Consider the following 20,143-nt stretch of genomic DNA (forward strand, 5'->3'; position numbering starts at 1 on the left):
AGCCACTGATAGTTGCTACCAAAAACTACAGTGATGGAGTGCATCTTCTGCTGCAATGTGGGATTGATGTCCTGAATGAAGATCTCCATGGCAGCCACCATCCTACCAGTGTTGACCTTGATGTGTTGGCATGCCGGCACTCTTGCCTAATATGGAAGGCAGGTGGACTCTTTCATTGTCCATTAGTAATCTGTGGAATGTGGCTAATATGAAGATTGTAGCTGCACTGGGGAGGCAGTGGTGTAGTGGTATTACCACTGCACTTGTAATCCTGGGACCCAGGTTCGAATCCCGCCATGGCAGATGGTGAAATTTGAATTCAATAAAAATCTGGAATTAAAAGTCTAAAAGGTGACCGTGAAAATCATTGTCATAAAAAGCTATCTGGATCAATAATGCCCTTTAAGGAAGGAAATCTGTCGTCCTTACCTGGTCTGGCCTACATGTGACTCCAGATCCACAGCAATGTAGTTGACCCTTAAATGTCCTCTGAGTGTGGGCAACCTCGAATGTCTCTGCCTCTATGGACCAGATTCTGCGCTATGCTCGCTGAATTGTGACCCCAAGACTGCTCTAGAACTAGGTGTTACCGATGTGAGGGCCTTTGTGCTGTTGGAGAGTGTGGCTGAGCGCTGTGACTGTTCTTCTGCTGTGGTGTCCTCTGGTTCCTCATACGAGGTGTCGTGGAGGCGGCGGGGGGGGGGGGGGGGGGGTTGGTGCTGAGTGCTTTCTAGAGGTTCCTATGAAGGAAAGGAGATATGACTAGTGCATGGTGGGCTATTCTAAGACAGGACAAAGCACAATATGGTTGTCTGAGGGATTAACTGGTGCGTCATCCTCACTTGGGTGTGCACACCAATCTCATTGTTGATGCAGGCACAGTCAATGTCTCCTCAGGCGAATCCTATGGCTCAGTTTTTGAACTGAAGAGGATCTTGATTTCCAGCACTGGGACCACTCCCTGTGACTGTGCAGGAGCTTGTTCTTCATAAAGACAGACAGAGTGAGAGCAAGATGCATGCCAGACAAATGACAAGGATGCTTGGAATATGTGGATAATGAGTAGAGTCATGTACAGGATGAGAATGGAAGCTCCAGAGGAGATGAGGCAGGATGGGGTTATGAAGGTGTGTGTGTGTGAGATGGGGACTGATGTCCGTTGAGCTGGCAGTGAGTGATATCGATGTGAATCAGATATAGTCGGTTTCTGAGTGTGTGAGTTGAGAATGGTAAGGTGGATGAGATCATTCCTCCTCTTCCTGCACTGGGTGACTGACCTCTTTGGCACTGACCACTGCCTCCCAAGCTGGATTGGCCACCTTGCTGGGCTTCATGCGGCCAAAGCGGGGTAGAGGACATGGCGGTAGACCTCAACTGTGTCCACCAGGTGCTCCAGTGAGGTGTCACTGAATTTAAAATCATAGAATCTCTACAGTGCAGAAGGAGGCCATTCGGCCCATTGAGTTGGCACCGACCGTCTGAAAGAGCACCCTATGCAGGGCTCACTCCCTTCGCCCTATCCCCATAATGCCACCTAACCTTTAAACAGAAAGGGCAATTTAGTCAATCCACGTAACCTGAAAATCTTTGGCCTGCCTTCTTGGGGCTGTCGTCTTCTTGGGTTTCGGGGCCATAGCTTCAGTGGACCAGTCCTGTGCTGCTGACATTGAGAAGTTCTGCGTGGCTGCATTTCAAATATGGCGGCCAGAGTGAGGAAGAGACGAGCTGATGGAAGGGCGGGCGAATCAGATGCTGCTGACCAGCGATCCAGCGTATTTCATGTGCGTGCATGATTAATGAGGCGGGGAGTGGACAATATGGCGCAAAATCCCGCCGCTTCAGATGCCGGACAGAATAACGTTTTTCACGCCTACACCCGCACTTCGTACCTTCGCTGGGACCGGATGATCCTGTCAGTGAGCAGGGCCAGAACACGCCACCCGTAGTATGGGGCTGTTTAGCACAGAGCTAATTCGCTGGCTTTGGAAGCAGGCCAGCAGCACGGTTCAATTCCCGTACCAGCCTCCCCGAACAGGTGCCGGAATGTGGCGACTTGGGGCTTTTCACAGTAACTTCATTGAAGCCTACTTGTGACAATAAGCGATTTTCATTTCATGTGTTGCCTCAACACAGCTGGTAGCAGAAACAGCAGTGGAGAGTCCATTCTAGTGGGTGCAGCCGTCACCAAGCTTTGTTCAGCTGGACACTAATACTAAACTGTGGGGTTATCATTGAGAACAGGATACTGGAGTTTATCAGCAGCTTAACCAGACACTGATAAAAGTGCCACACACACTTTTCAGTAGCAGAGAGGATGAAGAGTCGTAGTTAACCCTAGATGGATTGGTAGTGCAAGGAATTGCAAGCATGTCTGCCATGGCAGGAATGGCCATTGCTATGGATGTTCAAGAATAGTTCTCAAAGGACTCCACGCAGACCATGGCCATGGCTGCTCAGGCCTTGGATGCTAAATTGTCTGCAACCTCAAAATTTATCCATGTGATGCAGCAGAATGGTAGGAGTGATGCCATTAGTCCAGGAGAGGGATGGGAATAAAAGACAATATGGATGTGAAAACTGTCGTCAAACCCCTCCCACTTCCTGTCCCGGCCAGCCAATAGCCAACAGTCACCTGACAACCAAGCCTGACTCTGCACAGGTACAGGTGGAAAAGTCTTCGTTGGGCCCTCAGGGGCTCCAAATCCCAGGGACCATTCATCAAGAGCGTCTCAACAGTCAGAATGGGGATGGTAGCTTGCTTCTGTATATGCTGAGATGCACCATATAGAAATGGTAGGGTGTCTATAAGTTTTCAAAGATTTGTAATTCACCAAATGTATGTATGTGGCAAAATGTTTTGTTATGTTTCCACCTTTACTAATGCCCCATGATCAACATTGATTAGCTCCATTTCATATCTTTCTCGTTACTGCATTCTGAGTGCCAACTTCCACTTTCACTTGTCTTATGACGGACGTCTTTGGGACAATGTGCATTGGGTAGGTGAGTGGGTAAAGGACTGTTTAGTGCAAAGGGAAAGGTAGGTTGGTCCTGGTGGTGGGAATGGACAGCAGGATTTTGTCACTCCACAAGCACTATTAGGGCATCCCAGCCACAGCAGCAGCTGCAGCTGGTCTGATAAGATGATTTCCGACCTGCATCCTCCTCTTCCCGCTCTCCATGTCGCCTCATCCAAAGATGAGTGACGACGCCATTGATGCTCCTCAATCTGCAATTCTTTCTGCTGGATTCTTTCAGGCGAGTACTGAAGGGAACATGCAGACCAATCTCAGCATCTGAGATGCATTTTACGCAGGCCAATGACTTAATTGATGCCATACCTGAAGCACTTCTCATTGAACTCCCACGCATTCTTGCTACGGTTCCTCATGGGTACCATCAAATTAAATGAAATGAAATGAAAGTTGCTTATTGTCACAAGAGCCAGGTTTGAAGGGGGTGCCCCTCGTCTCCTACCAAACAGCAGTTAAGTCTGCTTTCCGGAATGAAAAGGTCTTAAATGTTGCAGCATGAAAGCAACGTGACAGCTCTGAGGCAATCTGGCAGACATCTGCATTCTATCTTTTCTGAACTCACCCGTTCTTGGGGGTCAGAATTACCCCATTGGATTCATTTAATCTGATATTCCATTAAAATATTTTTGAATCTCACTGCAGCGCAGTGTCAGTCTTCGCTTAATGGTAACACTTTTGCCTCTGTGCCAGATAGTAGTGGGTTCAAGCTCAACTCTGTAAATTTGCATGTTGTACGAAATGCTTTTCTATTGAGGCGTTAAATTGAGACCCTATCCACTGTCTCAACTAATTGTGGAAACATAGAATTCCTAGAGTGCAGAAGGAGGCCATTCGAACCATTGAGTCTGCACTGACCCTCTAAATGAGCACCTTATCTTGGCCCACGCCCCCATCTTATCCCATTACCCAGTAACCTCACCTAACACTAAGGGGTAATTTAGCATGGCCAATCCACCTAAGCTACATATCTTTGGACTGTGGCAGGAAACCGGTGCACCTAGAGAAGACCCATGCAGACACGGGGAGAACGTGCAGACTCCGCACAGTCACCCAAGGCTAGAATTGAATCCAGGTCCCTGGCTCTGTGAGGTAGTACTGCTAACTACTGTGCTACCATACCACCCCCTCTTAGAATGATGTAAAAGATCGCTTGACAATGTATGAAGAAGATGGGGGAGTACCATTCCTCCATTGCTATATTTATGGAAGCCAACGAGAAGCCTACACATCAAAGTTCAGGAATTAATTATTGCCGGGGAGTTCTCCTTGTCCCTTAGCCAGTATTTATTCCTCAGTCAACACCACTGAAAACAGATCATTTCACTTGCTGTGTTTGGGATACGCAATGCATCCCTATATTTTACAGTGACCACTTCAAAAGCTCTTCATTGCCCTGAGGCCATGAAAGATATATTGCTATCCAAATGCAAGTTCTCTTTGATGCCCTATCACCTGTTTCCTGTTCTGAAGCCATCTGCAAATTTCCAAATAATTCTTATATTAAAAATACAAAGTTCCCAATATTTGAGCCCCATGGCACCCACTTATATCTCCTATCTAGTCTGACAAATTCGCATTTTTGTTTCTGTCGTGTTTTCTGTTGTTAAAGCCAGTTCTATGTTCACTTGCGTGTGATACCTTAGCTTACCAGTATTTCCAGACATGGAACCTCTTTTATTATATTCCTGTATCATCTTTTATTACACTTCTTTGTAAGTTTTGATATACTACTGAGTATAATATGTGTTACTCAAACCTGGGTTGCTGATGAGGTTTTCTCAATCGCGATGAAGAAGATTCGAACTCGTCCAGTAGTAACAAAAGGTTCATTGAGTAACTATAACAATAATTGCGTGAGTTCTTTACTTTAACTTTGATACGAGTGATAAGGTCAACTGGATCTAACTACAGTAACTGGTACATTAACAGGGGCTGGTTTAGCACACTGGGCTAAATCGCTGGCTTTTAAAGCAGACCAAGGCAGGCCAGCAGCACAGTTCAATTCCCATACCAACCTCCACGAACAGGCGCCAGAATGTGGCGACTAGGGGCTTTTCACAGTAACTTCATTTGAAGCCTACTTGTGACAATAAGCGATTTTCACTTATTGTTTTCAACTATGCTTGACTACACAAACCATCTGAGCTAATCTTATACTCCTGTCCTGGTCACAGTACACCCGAAAGAGAGAGGGAGAGAGGCACAATGCGGTTGCTTTTATACCCCTGTTGGTCCGGCCTTCTAGTTATCATCTGGTGCTACTGATTACACATTAACCCCTTATGTACCTGGACACTACATCCCCCTTTTTTTTCTTGTGTTACATATTTTCTGTACATTGTAAAGAAAATTGAACAAACATAATGGATGCAGTTTGCAAATGCATTACATAAAATCAATGAGTTAATCGGTCAAATGTTGATATGTTTAGTCTCTTAGGATTTTTTTTCCGTTTGCTTGTGGTTCAGTCCCAACAAGTCATCATGAGGTGTTCAAATGGTTGAATCATTTTGTTGTCTGATTTTGACTTTTTTTCTATGCTTGTGGTAGCGATTCTGTGTTCCATCTTAGTTGTCTGACCTGGGCTTTTTCCTGTGCTTGCGGTATTGATTCTGTATGTCATCTGCCTTGAATGCTGGTTTGCTTGTTTGTTGTGAGGATGATATGAATTTGTGAGATCCATTGTCATGCCATGTTATGTTTGTACTCTTGTCATTGTTTTGCAGTGTGCTGTTACATTGTCCTTCATGTGCAGAGTTGTACCATGTTGCACAGGTTGTTGTTTCATTGTTGTTGTTTTTGTTGTTTCTGTCTTTGTTGTTTTTGTCGTGTTTGTTGTTTTTGTTGTTGTGTTTGTTGTGCTTCTTGCTGTTCTTGTTGTGCTCAATGATTGTTCCTTGTGGATAACTAGAGTCATTCTTAAAGTTATTGGTATCAGTGTCCTTTGTGATATCTGATGTTTCATTGAGCTTTTTGCATTGAGGTTTGTGAGAATGAACTGATGTTGAATTGACCTTGGTGACATTGTGGTGGATTTGATTCCTCTTTGCTTCCTTGATGCTCCTCTTCTGGAGTCATTTCTGGTTGATCTGCTTTATCTGTGATCTCTTGGTGCTCCTCTTCTAGAGTAATTTCTGGTTGATTTGCTTCATCTTTGACCTCTTGATGCTCCTCTTCTGGGGTCATTTCAGGTTCATTTGAATCATCTTTGGTTTCTTGGTGCTCCTCTTCTGGAGTCAAAACCTTCAAGATTTCATTTTCTTGTGGGTAGTCAGGAGTAAATGAGGTTTTAATTGATGTGGTCTCACTGGACTCATGAGTAGTTTCACTTTGATTGTTGAGTGCTTCTGTACAGACGAGCTGAGATCTGCCAGTCTCACTGTGATCTTGCACATCTTGTATGTCGATTGTGATCACTGTGTCACTATTCTCACAAACAGTGGGTAGACAATCATTGTCTTCTTGCTGTTGATTAAATGAGCTGGGTGGACGTTCACAGTCTTCTTCTAATTGCTCAAATAAAGTGGATAGATCTTCATAGTCTTCTTCATGCATGGTTGTTGCTCAGGAGTCTTTAATTGCTTCCATTCTGGAGTCTGTCAATAATCTCTTGGAGGAGGCTTCCATCACTCTCTCTGTGGAGTCTTTCATTACTCTCACTGTGGAGTTGTGCAGTGTTCTCTCTGTGGAGATGACCAGCGCTCTCTCAATGGAATGGGTCAGTACCCTTTCTGTGGCGTAGTTTTCTTCTTGGCTGATTGACAGGTTGCTATCATCCAATGTATCAGCGATCTGCCATTGCATCATGGTATTGGATTCATCTACCATGAGTAGAGTCATATTGAGCTTTTCAACCATGTTGCTGATGCTATGATCATCATATCCAAATAACTCAGCCTGTCTGAGTAGTATTCTTCAATATACAAATCATCTTTTTTGTTTCGGATTTGTTATTGTGCTCTTCATGTTCATTGAACAAATCATTTTCTTTGGTTTTGGATTTGTCATTGTGCTCTTTACTTTGGGTGGTGCAAATTGCTTGTTCCAGGGTACTGCGGAGGTTATTTTCAACTGTTGGTTGAGGTTCAGACATTGTTCTGTCTTTCGAGGTAAAACATTTGTGTTTTGTAGTTTTAAAACTCTTATTTTTAATTTTTGGCAGTGTTGCTTTAAGTGGGCGTGGTATGAGTATTCTGACATCATGACGCTCGTGAAGTAAAGCGTAGGAATCAATTGCACATGTGCAACCCGATTTTCCTTTACTGTGCGCTCTTTTTTCAACTGCGCATGCGTGGAATCGTATTTTGCCTTTTTATTTTTTGAGAAGTGCGCATGTGCGCACTGGCTGGAACGCTCTCGCTCAAGATGGCTGCCATTTAAAATGTGCTTTTGCATCGAGTGAGATACTGCCTTCACCTTGTGGTAAGTTTTCGCACGGTTTTTTCTTTGGATAAATTGAAGTTACTGATTTTTTTTCTGTTCATGCACTGTTCAATCGCGATTTCTAGAATAAAATACTTTTTTTGTGAAAGTGCTTCCTTTAAACTTTCATCAGATAGTCCATAAATTAATTGATCCATTATCATTGAGTCTCTGAAATCAGCAAAATTACTGCCTTGTGCTATTAACTTGAGGTCTGTAATAAAATTAGTGATGGGCTCTCTGTTTCTCTGGTACCTATTACGAAAGTTAAATCTTTCCAGGATCTCACCAGACTAACTTTTAGTGTTCTTCAAAGTTTGCGATAATCATGTAAAATTTAGTTTTGTCCTCATCTTCCAAGAAATTAAAGGAGTTATGGATCTCTATAGCTTCATGTCCTGCTGTTGCTAGTAGCAGTGCTATTTTCCTTTCTTCAGAGGCTGCGTTTAAATCATTAGCTGCCATATATACTTGGAACTTTTGTATAAACATTTTCCAGTTATCACTTAAGTTACCACTAGTTTTCAGCTGCCATGTATCTTCAATGTGGTCCATCGGACTTCCGGGTGCGGCGATGACCAGCTGAGTCGCACGTTTCGGCAGCTCCCGGTGAAACTGACTTTTGGGCTCTTGATAGGAGCCCCAACGGCAATTTTGACGGCTAAAAACACTGTGCGGTAAACCAGAAGGGAATCCCCCCTGGATACGGATGGAAAAAGGAGGAGAAAGTGGCCAGATTGCAGTGGATCTTTTAGAACAGCGGCAAGGAAGGCAAGCAAAAACCAAGATGGCGTCGGAAGGCGGCAGTTTAACATGGGGCCCTGAACAACAAGAGTTCTTGAAATGCTGTGTGGAAGAGATCAAAAAGGAAATGAAGAAAGAGCTGTTGGCCCCGATACTACAGACGATCAAAGGGCTAAAGGAGGAACAAAAGACCCAGGAGCGGGAGCTTCGGGTCGTGAAGGCAAAGGCAGCCGAGAATGAGGACGACATACAGGGCCTGGTGGTGAAGACGGAGACGCAGGAGGCACATCAGAAACGATGTGTGGAAAGGTTGGAGGCACTGGAAAACAACGCAAGGAGGAACAACCTGAGGATTCTTGGTCTTCCTGAAGGTGTGGAGGGAGCAGACGTCGGGGCATATGTGAGCACGATGCTGCACTCGTTAATGGGAGCGGAGGCCCCGGCGGGTCCGTTGGAGGTGGAGGGAGCATACCGAGTGATGGCGCGAGGACCGAGAGCAGGAGAAATTCCCAGAGCCATAGTGGTGAGATTCCTCCGTTTTAAGGATAGAGAAATGGTCCTTAGATGGGCGAAGAAAACTCGGAGCAGTAAATGGGAGAACGCGGTGATCCGCGTTTATCAAGACTGGAGTGCGGAGGTGGCGAGAAGGAGGGCGAGCTTTAATCGGGCCAAGGCGGTGCTTCATAAAAAGAAGCTAAAATTTGGAATGCTGCAACCAGCAAGACTGTGGGTCACATATCGAGGGAGGCACCACTACTTTGAGACGGCGGATGAAGCGTGGACTTTTATTGTGGAAGAAAAACTGGAATGAGCGGGTTATTAAAAAGAACGTTTGAACAAAGTGGTGGGGCGAATGTGGGGGGCAAAGAGGGGGGTTAAAAAAGGGGGGAAAGAGGAGTTTTATGTACTAATCCTGCGATGTGGTAACTTTTCTCTCTCCCACAGGTGGTGATGGGGGGAGGAGGGGAGGTGGAGGAGATGGGGCGTTGGCCATTGGGGGCGGGGCCAAGGGAGAAGCGCAGGCTTGGTTCCCGCGCTATGATAATCATGGCGGGAATAGAGAAGCAGGAAGGAGGGGGCGTCGCACGGTGCGAGCCAAGGTCACGGGGGGAAGCCGAGATCGGCCAGAGTTTGCTGACTTCTGGGAGCAACATGGGGGGAGTAATTACGCTAGCGGGGGATCTAGCGGGGGGGGGGGGGGGTGGGAGGGGGGAATTACTGGGTTGCTGCTGCTGGGGAGAGGGGGGAGCTGGTATGGGAGAGGATGGGCGGGGGGGGCACCGCCTGGGGGAGATACAGCTGCGTGGGAACCGGGTGAGGAGCTGGAAAAAAGTGATGGCTAATCGACAAGGGGGGGGGGGGGGGGGGGGGGGTAGGAGGCCCCCTAACTCGGCTGATCACGTGGAACGTGAGAGGGCTGAACGGGCCGATAAAGAGGGCACGGGTACTCGCACACCTTAAGAAACTGAAGGCAGATGTGGTTATGTTACAGGAAACGCACCTGAAACTGATAGACCAGGTTAGGCTACGCAAAGGATGGGTGGGGCAGGTGTTCCATTCGGGGCTAGATGCGAAAAACAGGGGGGTGGCTATATTAGTGGGGAAGCGGGTAATGTTCGAGGCAAAGACTATAGTGGCGGATAACGGGGGCAGATACGTGATGGTGAGTGGCAAACTACAGGGGGAGACGGTGGTTTTGGTAAACGTATATGCCCCGAACTGGGATGATGCCAATTTTATGAGGCGGATGCTAGGACGCATTCCGGACCTAGAGATGGGAAAGCTGATAATGGGGGGAGATTTTAATACGGTGTTGGAACCAGGGCTGGATAGGTCGAAGTCCAGGACTGGAAGGAGGCCGGCAGCAGCCAAGGTACTTAAAGATTTTATGGAGCAGATGGGAGGTGTAGACCCGTGGAGATTTAGCAGACCTAGGAGTAAGGAGTTCTCGTTTTTCTCCTATGTCCATAAAGTCTACTCGCGAATAGACTTTTTTGTGCTGGGTAGGGCATTGATCCCGAAGGTGAGGGGAACGGAGTATATGGCTATAGCCATTTCGGATCACGCTCCACACTGGGTGGACTTGGAGATAGGGGAGGAAACAGGAGGGCGCCCACCCTGGAGAATGGACATGGGACTAATGGCAGATGAGGGGGTGTGTCTAAGGGTGAGGGGGTGCATTGAAAAGTACTTGGAACTCAATGATAATGGGGAGGTCCAGGTGGGAGTGGTCTGGGAGGCGTTGAAGGTGGTGGTTAGAGGGGAGCTGATATCAATAAGGGCACATAAAGGGAAGCAGGAGAGTAAGGAACGGGAGCGGTTGCTGCAAGAACTTTTGAGGGTGGACAGACAATATGCGGAAGCACCGGAGGAGGGACTGTACAGGGAAAGGCAAAGGCTACATGTAGAATTTGACTTGCTGACTACGGGCACTGCAGAGGTACAATGGAGGAAGGCACAGGGTGTACAGTAAGAATATGGGGAGAAGGCGAGCAGGTTGCTGGCACACCAATTGAGGAAAAGGGGAGCAGCGAGGGAAATAGGGGGAGTGAGGGATGAGGAAGGAGAGATGGAGCGGGGAGCGGAGAGAGTGAACGGAGTGTTCAAGACATTTTATAAAAAATTATATGAAGCTCAACCCCCGGATGGGAGGGAGAGAATGATGGGCTTCTTGGATCGGCTGGAATTTCCCAAGGTGGAAGAGCAGGAAAGGGTGGGACTGGGAGCACAGATCGAGGTAGAAGAAGTGGTGAAAGGAATTAGGAGCATGCAGGCGGGAAAGGCCCCGGGACCGGATGGATTCCCAGTCGAATTCTATAGAAAATATGTGGACTTGCTCGCCCCGGTACTGACGAGGACCTTTAATGAGGCAAAGGAAAGGTGACAACTGCCCCCGACTATGTCTGAAGCAACGATATCGCTTCTCTTAAAGAAGGAAAAGGACCCGCTACAATGCGGGTCCTATAGACCTATTTCCCTCCTAAATGTAGATGCCAAGGTCCTGGCCAAGGTAATGGCAATGAGAATAGAGGAATGTGTCCCGGGGGTGGTCCACGAGGACCAAACTGGGTTTGTGAAGGGGAGACAGCTGAACACGAATATACGGAGGTTGTTAGGGGTAATGATGATGGCCCCACCAGAGGGAGAAACAGAGATAGTAGTGGCGATGGATGCCGAGAAAGCATTTGATAGAGTGGAGTGGGATTATTTGTGGGAGGTGTTGAGGAGATTTGGTTTTGGAGAGGGGTATGTTAGATGGGTGCAGCTGTTGTATAGGGCCCCAGTGGCGAGCGTGGTCACGAATGGACGGGGATCTGCATATTTTCGGCTCCATAGAGGGACAAGGCAGGGATGCCCTCTGTCCCCATTATTGTTTGCACTTGCGATTGAGCCCCTGGCGATAGCGTTGAGGGGTTCCAAGAAGTGGAGGGGAGTAATTATAATTACTCAATGGTGAGTAAGTGGATGGGAGAGGAGGAGGGAGCTGCGTGGAAGAGATTAGAGAGGGCGTCCTGTAGGGGGACTAGCCTACAGGCTATGGTGACAGCCCCATTGCCGTTCTCACCGAGGAACTACACCACAAGCCCAGTGGTGGTGGCTACACTGAAGATTTGGGGACAGTGGAGACGGCATAGGGGAAAGACTGGAGCCTTGGGGGGGGGTCCCCGATAAGAAACAATCATAGGTTTGCCCCGGGGGGAATGGATGGGGGATATGGAATGTGGCAAAGAGCAGGAATAACGCAACTGAAAGATCTGTTTGTGGATGGGAAGTTCGCGAGTCTGGGAGCGCTGACCGAGAAATATGGGTTGCCCCAAGGGAATGCATTCAGGTATATGCAACTGAGGGCTTTTGCGAGGCAACAGGTGAGGGAATTCCCGCAGCTCCCGACACAAGAGGTGCAGGACAGAGTGATCTCAAAGACATGGGTGGGGGATGGTAAGGTGTCAGATATATATAGGGAAATGAGGGACGAAGGGGAGACTATGGTAGATGAACTAAAAGGGAAATGGGAAGAAGAGCTGGGGGAGGAGATCGAGGAGGGGCTGTGGGCAGATGCCCTAAGCAGGGTAAACTCGTCGTCCTCGTGTGCCAGGCTAAGCCTGATTCAGTTTAAGGTATTACACAGGGCACATATGACTGGAGCACGGCTCAGTAAATTTTTTGGGGTGGAGGATAGGTGTGCGAGGTGCTCGAGAAGCCCAGCGAATCATACCCATATGTTTTGGTCATGCCCGGCACTACAGGGGTTTTGGATGGGGGTGACAAAGGTGCTTTCAAAAGTAGTAGGAGTCCGGGTCAAACCAAGCTGGGGGTTGGCTATATTTGGGGTTGCACAAGAGCCGGGAGTGCAGGAGGCGAGAGAGGCCGATGTTTTGGCCTTTGCGTCCCTAGTAGCCCGGCGCAGGATATTGCTAATGTGGAAAGAAGCCAAGCCCCCGGGGGTGGAGACCTGGATAAATGACATGGCGGGGTTTATAAAGCTAGAGCGGATTAAGTTCGTCCTAAGGGGGTCGGCTCAACGGTTCACCAGGCGGTGGCAACCGTTCGTCGAATACCTCGCAGAAAGATAGACTGAATGGGAAAAAGAAGGCAGCAGCAGCAGGCCAGGATCGGGGGGTGGGGGGGGGGGGCGGTGGAGAGGGGGGTGGGGGGAGGAACCAGAAGGACTCTCAGGGTTGTTAATATATACTGTATAGTATGTATAGGTGGTTGCTACAGATAATTATATATTGGACTGTTAAATTATATTTTTGGAGAGTGTTACTTGTGACAAGGCAGTTGCCAATTAGGGCTAGTTTTCATTTTTGTTATTTATTATTTATTCATTTTTTGTTTATAAAATAAGTCATTGTTATTTGTGTTGTTATAATATTGTGTAAAGGATGCACAATGTACTGTGTTGGTTGACCAAAAATTTTCAATAAAATATTTAATTAAAAAAAAAAATGTGGTCCATCGAATCGTTTAGTCGTCGAGGATCCAAATGCTGCGAAGTCTTCCACAGTCGAGCAGTCGGTACTTTGTTTTCTTTCTTCTGGTCTAAAGTATTCTAACTAGTTCTTTTAAAGCCAACAGTCCTGGTACCATCTTTTATTACACTCCAGTGTCATCTTTTATTACACTTCTTTGTGTGTTTTGATATACTACTGAATGTAATATGTGTTACTCAAACCTTGGTTGCTGATGAGGTTTTCTGAACCTTGATGAAAAAGACTCGAACTCGTCCAGTAGTAACAAAAGGTTAATTGAGTAACTATAACAATAATTGCGTGAGTTCTTTACTTTAACATTGATACTAGTGATAAGGTCAACTGGATCTAACTACAGTAACTATGCTTGACTACACTAACCATCTGAGCTAATCTCATACTCCTGTCCTGGTCACAGTACACCCAAAAGAGAGAGGGAGAGAGGCACAATGTGGTTTCATTTATACACCTGTTGGTCCAGCCTCTAGTGATCATCTGGTGCTACTGATTACACATTAACCCCTTATGTACATGCACATAGAGATCACCACAGAACATTGTCTCAAGATCCCTGAAATCTAAACAAGTCATATTAATGAGGTTCTCTCAAATTAAAGCAAAATACTGTGGATGTTAGAAACCTGAAATAAAAACAGAAAATGCTGGGTAAGCTCAACAAGTCTGGCAGCATCTGTGGAGAGAGAAACAGTTGGCGCGATTCAACCAAAACATTTCAGAGTGTCATTTTGGGCGGGTTTGGCGGGATGTTTCTTGTCGGCTTTTTTGAGTGAGATGTACATCACTATTCAACACACGTAATAATTTTGGGGGACCTTAGAGAGTTTCTCCCCAGTGTAGCCCACACTTCGAATTTTCCTCAACACTGGGGAGCTGAACTCACCGACGAAACCGGCTCCTCAGGGATTGGGCCTCCACTTTGAAAGGGAGCTGGAGGGTCTCTCACCCCACATCCCCCACCCATGGGCAATTTCAACCCCCACCCCCGCCCACATTTGCTTTTACCCCATACCTCCCCTATGGGTGGCTCCACCTTGAGGACACCCCACTGCAGGATCGCTGTGGGCCCCTTTCATGGGCATGGCTCCCCTCAGGCCCAGACCTTTGGCAGTGCCACCTGGGAACACTGGCACTGCCAGCTAGGGCACCACAGTGGCAATCCCCTGCCAGCCTGCTAGTGGCAATGGGGCACCTTAGCAGGGCCAGGGTGGTCTGCCAAGGTGCCAGGCTGGCAGTGCAAATATGCCTGGGTTCCAGAAGGAGAACTAGGGGGCCACCCTGTCCTGTCCTTGACCACCCAGCGGTCTCCAATGGACTGGGAGACCCCCCCTGGTGCCATTACACCTGGTCCACATTTGTGTGGACCAGTACTAAATGGTGCCTGGTCCATGCCTCGCTGGGAAGCTGTGTGTTCTTGAGCGCCAGGGGAATCCAGCCCAGACATACTTAAATGAGCTGTACAGATCACTTAATTATGCTGATCTGGAGTCGCCCATCACAGACGAGATTCAGAGCGCAACATCTCGTAAGGATCTGATGAATCTCCTAGGTGCCTCTTCTCACGAGAGGCCTCTTGCAAGATCCAATGTCTTCGTCGCATCGACAAGTCGGGGGGCAACGACGTCGGTAAGTGACACCCAGAGTTAACGTTTCAAGTAGTATGACCCAAGTTGATCCAGCATTTTCTGTTTTTATTAGGAATGAGGTTACCATTGTCCACCATGTCTGTTGTTATGATCGCAATAGATGTTACGTTTGGACAAGTCAGACCAGGGTGAAACCTAGCCTAATCAACTCTAACTTCCATGCTTTGTGTAGAACGGTGGATGGTAACTACTGAACAGAGTCACAGGAGTCTGCTGCTTAACTTTTAACAAGAGAATAAATGTTTACTAAACAAGAAAATATAAACTTTATTACATTACTCCTTCAACCACACTATAGGATGGATTCTCCCGCCCTGCCGGCCGCAGGAACGCCATGGGTGAGATGCCGACAGTGGAAAAATCCATTGACCTCGGATGGGGTTCCCCGGTCGCCGGGTGAACATGGCCAGAGAATCTCGCCCCATACCTTTACATTTATGGGCAGCATTTTAGCACAGTGGTTAGCACTGTGGCTTCATAGTGCCAGGGTCCCAGGTTCGATTCCCGGCTGGGTCATTGTCTGTGAGGAGTCTGCACGTTCTCCCCGTATCTGCGTGGGTTTCCTTCGGGTGCTCCGGTTTCCTCCCACAAGTCCCGAAAGACGTGCTGTTAGGTAATTTGGACATCCTGAATTCACCCTCTGTGTACCTGAACAGGTGCCGTAGTGTGGCGACTCGGGGCTTTTCACAGTAACCTCATTGCAGTGTTAATATAAGCCTACTTGTGACAATAATAAAGATTATTATTATGTACAGATTCATTAGGATAATACAGATGACAAAAATCTATCTAATTTTCACAGTAAGCACATGGTCCATCGTCTGGATTCTCCGCACCCTGACGTCAAAATCGCATCCGGCGCCAGAGCAGAGAATCCATTTAAGCGCAGGGAATCGTGACCAGCGGCAGTTCCCCGATTCTCCGGGCCCCGAAAAGCGGCGTACCCGGGAAGTACACCACGTCACGTACCCCCCACCTGCGGCCATTGCTGGAGGCCTGCCCCACTATTCTCCCCCCCCGATCGGCTGAAGTCCCGAGGGCATGGACCGCTCATGGTCCTGCCGTTCGGAGCCCGCGGCCGCCAAGGTTGGGGCCGGGCCGATCGGAGGGCATGGGTGGCCTCATTTGCACCCGGGCAATTGATCAGGGTCGGGCGCGCGACCGATTGGGGGCACTATTTGGGAGGGCCAGCTCCGCGGTCTGAGTCTGCCATGGAGCACGGCGTAGCCGCAGGAGGGCGCCGCCGTACGCATGCGCGGCCTCTGACCCGGAAGTGCGGGTGGCCCTATCTGCAGGTAAAGCTGTTAGAAACATGCCGGGTCCTTGCTAGCCCCCTGCAGGGCTGTGAATATGGGGCCTTTTCACGTGAGTGTTTCCGGCGTGATAGGCCACAGTTTTTACGACGGCATGGGTGCATAGTTCCAAAAACAGAGAATCCAGTCCAATGTAAACCAATTGTGAACCTGTCATCAGACACACGACTCTCCTAAACCAAGTGACAGTGGCACCCCAAAGCAATGTCTGTGGATCTCTCTCATCAACTCCCTCAGATGCGTGTCACTTTACGAGCAAACTGGTCCCTCAGAAACTGCCTTTTAACTTGGGTTTCCAATTCTACCTTCTAAGAACTCGGCTTGGAATTTCCCCAAAAAATATACGTTCACTTGGATACCTTCAACAAGGATACGCTTCCAGGGTTTCAACCTCTCCTGATGTTCCTCTCGCCTGGAGCGCCACATTCATTCAAGCTTCGCCTTCCACACACTCTCTCAGACACACAGTCGTGCCAACAGACCGCCACCGCTTCATAGCTCCATAGTTAAGAGTCTCACGTGCTTTAGCTGTCTCATTGGAACTTCTCGTTCCTCGGCAGCCCACTTTGTCGTGATTTTGCTCCCTGCATCTTTTTCTCTTTCAATTGGAGCCGTTTCCTCTGTCCTTTAATTTAACATCATTGAACAGGACCTTATTCAGATTCCTGTTCTTGTTTATTGACTTACCTATCTTCCAAGGACTTTCTTTTTGTCCCACCTTGTTTTCTGGGATTGTCTCCTGTTATTTTGGGAAATCTGCATTCTGCAGTTACCTCTGTCGAAGTCCTCCTGCTTGCTGCTTCCAACTGAACCAAAACTACTTTCTGTTTCTTCCTGTGCCTGTCGGGTCCCCTGCTGCAAGGCAACAGCCCATTTTTTCTACTTTGTCTTAATTTTACTAAATCACCGCCTCTTGATAACACAGCTCACCATTCCAAGGGCCATAAAACCAAATTAAAATGCAGGCGCACAAACAAATCACCAGACTTAGCCAACTCTTTAAAGTAAATCCTAAACTCAGGTTCCCTTTTTGCCCCACAGCACAGAAATAAAATTAAACGTAAAGCTGCAGCTTATTCCTAACATCCACACACAACTATAACTTACTTAAAGCTATCTCTATTCCTAACACTGCATTATCCCGAACATTTAATTGTGTACGATCCTCATTTTCTCAAAACATGCTGAATATACATTATCAAATTGGATTCGCTAATGATCATTCACATACACTTTCAAAAATGTTTTAAGGACTCTCCACATGACTACTTATTGACCTGCGACTTTTAGAAATGCAGTTTCACTTTTTTAAAAAACGAGTGGCATTATTAACAGTTTCCTTGAACTCCGAAAGCTCTTTTGAATGAATCAAACCATCAAAAATACTCATTGGGGGCAGCACGGCGGCGCAGTGAATAGCACTGCTGCCTTACGGCGCCGAGGTCCCAGGTTCGATCCCGGCTCTGGGTCACTGTCCGTGTGGAGTTTGCACATTATCCCCAAGTTTGCGTGGGTTTCGCCTCCACAACCCGAAGATGTGCAGGGTAGTTAGATTAGCCACGTTAAATTGCCCCTTAATTGGAAAAAATGAATTGGGTACTCTAAACTTATAAAATAAACCAAAAAGTAAATGCTCATTGAAGTTTTCTACTTTTGCCATCCCCTTGAAAACAGGATCAGATGTAGTCATCAGTATCTGTTTTATCTATTTATCTTTTTTATGCTTGTTGGTTTCCTCTTCACTACTCCCAGAAATCTATTGCTCTTTCTGTTGAAACGAAAAGCAAAGTACTATATCAGAATTCATTATTTTTTCCTGGTAGGTGGCGAAAAGAATGTATAGTATGGGCTGCTATGAGATTTCTCTGGGGGACACGACTGGGATAGGAACGCCTGGCAATGTGAAGAAAATGCTGGAAGCAGTGATGAAAGAAATCCCGAAAAGTGCTCTTGCTGTTCATTGCCATGACACATATGGCCAGGCTCTGGCTAACGTCTTTGTAGCTTTACAGGTAAGCCCAGTTTTATTTTGCAATTTACATAGGCACCAGTGAGGGTTATGGTGGGGATTAGATCAAGCCAGGAATTGTTGGAGTGTGAAGAGAAACAAATTGGTGGAATAATCCCTGCTCTTGGTGCTAACTCTGATGGACCTGCTGTAGAGTTAATAACACTCATCTGAACATGATATAAGTATGATATAAATGATATGATAAGATGTGAAGATTTAAAAATGAAGCGGGTGACTAACTACTTTAAACAAAAATCAATGTTTTAAAAAGTAAGTGGGGGCGGCACAGTGGGTTAGCATTGCTGCCTCACAGCGCCAGGGACCCAAGTTCAATTCCGGCCTTGGGTGACTGTCTGTGTGGAGATGGCATTTTCACTTGGTTTCCTCCCACAGTCCAAAGATGTGCAGCTTAGGTATATTGACCATGCTAAATTGCCTCTCAGTGTCCATGAATCTGCAGCTTATATGGGGCTGCGGAGATAGGGTGGGGGAGTGGGTCTAGTAGGGTGCCCTTTCAGAGGGTCGATGCAGACTGGATGGGCCAAATGGCCTCCTTCTGCACTGTAGCAATTCTATGGTTCTATTCTTTGGTTCTAAAACACCGAAAACAAGTATTTTGGGTAGAAATCCATCACGGCGGAGGCAGAGCCAGAAAATGCAGCGAGCTGCTGAAAGGTCCACTGCCTTCAGCAGAACTGGAAGATCCCACCAGTGGGAAGGGCCATAAAAGTCTTCCCTTTGACTGCACAGGGAAATTGCAATGCTGCTGTATCCTGTCACAACACTGTATTCTTTCACTTATCTCAGTTTTGTTTTGCATGTCTCAAAAAATAATTGTAAGGTTTTATCGAAATAATTTTTATTTAGTTGATATTCTATTTCATGAAGTCTTGCATAGCTGAATGACTGGACTTTCAATTTGACCATCACTGGGGTTGAGTTTTGTTCAGTGGAGGATGGGAATTTTGGAATATATCCCTTTCACAAGGTTGATCTGTGCAACCTGAGAATTTCTGGCTCCCCACTTCATCAAAGGTGCTCTCCAATATTCCGTACAGAGCCCTATTATGATCATCAGATTTGCTCCAAATGTCAATCACTGATGGGACCATGCCATACACTCTGCTCACCGTTCACTCATGGGTTTCACAGAATAATGGGCATAATTGTAGTAAACATTGCAGAATGCCATCCAGTACAATTTAATTTACTGGCACTCAAAGTGGATTGCAGTCCAAATTGGACCACCCACTGGCACCGATGCGAGTAGCATAAAATATCCATTCTGCATGCTTATTATAATAATTAACATGTGGCCAGTGCTACTCATTGGCTGCCTGTCTATTAGGGGTACCAGTAATACCCAAGATGCCACTTCAAGGCAACCAACTCCTCTTAAAATGAAGGTGCATTGCAGCTGCAAGAAACAGTTTCTGGAAGAAATGGCTGAAGTTTGTGGACACCAAGATTCACCAATGAGGCCATGGTGGTGACTGCAGCTGTTTTAACACTGAGCAAGCCAGGTCTCAGTAATCTGCCGCAGCTGATCATCATCTTCGTTTGTCGAAATGAGGAGGGATACCTACTGAACACAAAGGCACAAGACTGTAGTAATAACTTTTAAACTTTTGGAGGATTCAAATGTTTATTAAAAGAAACTATAAAATGTAAATGTACAAGATAAAAGATACGCAATTGGAAAAATATGATAAAACACAACTCTCGAAAGCTTTTATCAAAGGTATATGTTATAGGTAGATTATCATCTGTATATAAAATGAGTAAATCATCATCACCTGTATGTGTAATTCTAAATTATATGTTTTACTGTTGTAGTTCCAGCACCGACCAGCAGGTGGTGTAGTATGTGGACACGTGACCCGGATGCACCATGGGCGGGATTCTCCTATACCCGGCTGGGCAGGGGGTCACGGCACCGAGAAGTGGCGTGAACCACTCCGTCGTTGGGCCGCCCCAAAGG

The 20,143-nt window shown here is 46.9% G+C and overlaps 1 protein-coding gene across 1 annotated transcript in view; it reads left to right on the forward strand.

Annotated features, from left to right (window-relative positions):
* hmgcll1 (3-hydroxymethyl-3-methylglutaryl-CoA lyase like 1) overlaps nt 1-20,143 on the forward strand; it is a 190,571-nt gene that overhangs the window by 75,699 nt on the left and 94,729 nt on the right. Inside the window, exon 7 of the mRNA XM_072498565.1 lies at nt 17,975-18,163. Coding sequence (XP_072354666.1) covers nt 17,975-18,163 — 189 coding nt within the window. The remainder of the gene's footprint in view (nt 1-17,974; nt 18,164-20,143) is intronic.

Source organism: Scyliorhinus torazame, chromosome 4, assembly GCF_047496885.1.
Source record: "Scyliorhinus torazame isolate Kashiwa2021f chromosome 4, sScyTor2.1, whole genome shotgun sequence".
NCBI lineage: Eukaryota > Metazoa > Chordata > Chondrichthyes > Carcharhiniformes > Scyliorhinidae > Scyliorhinus > Scyliorhinus torazame.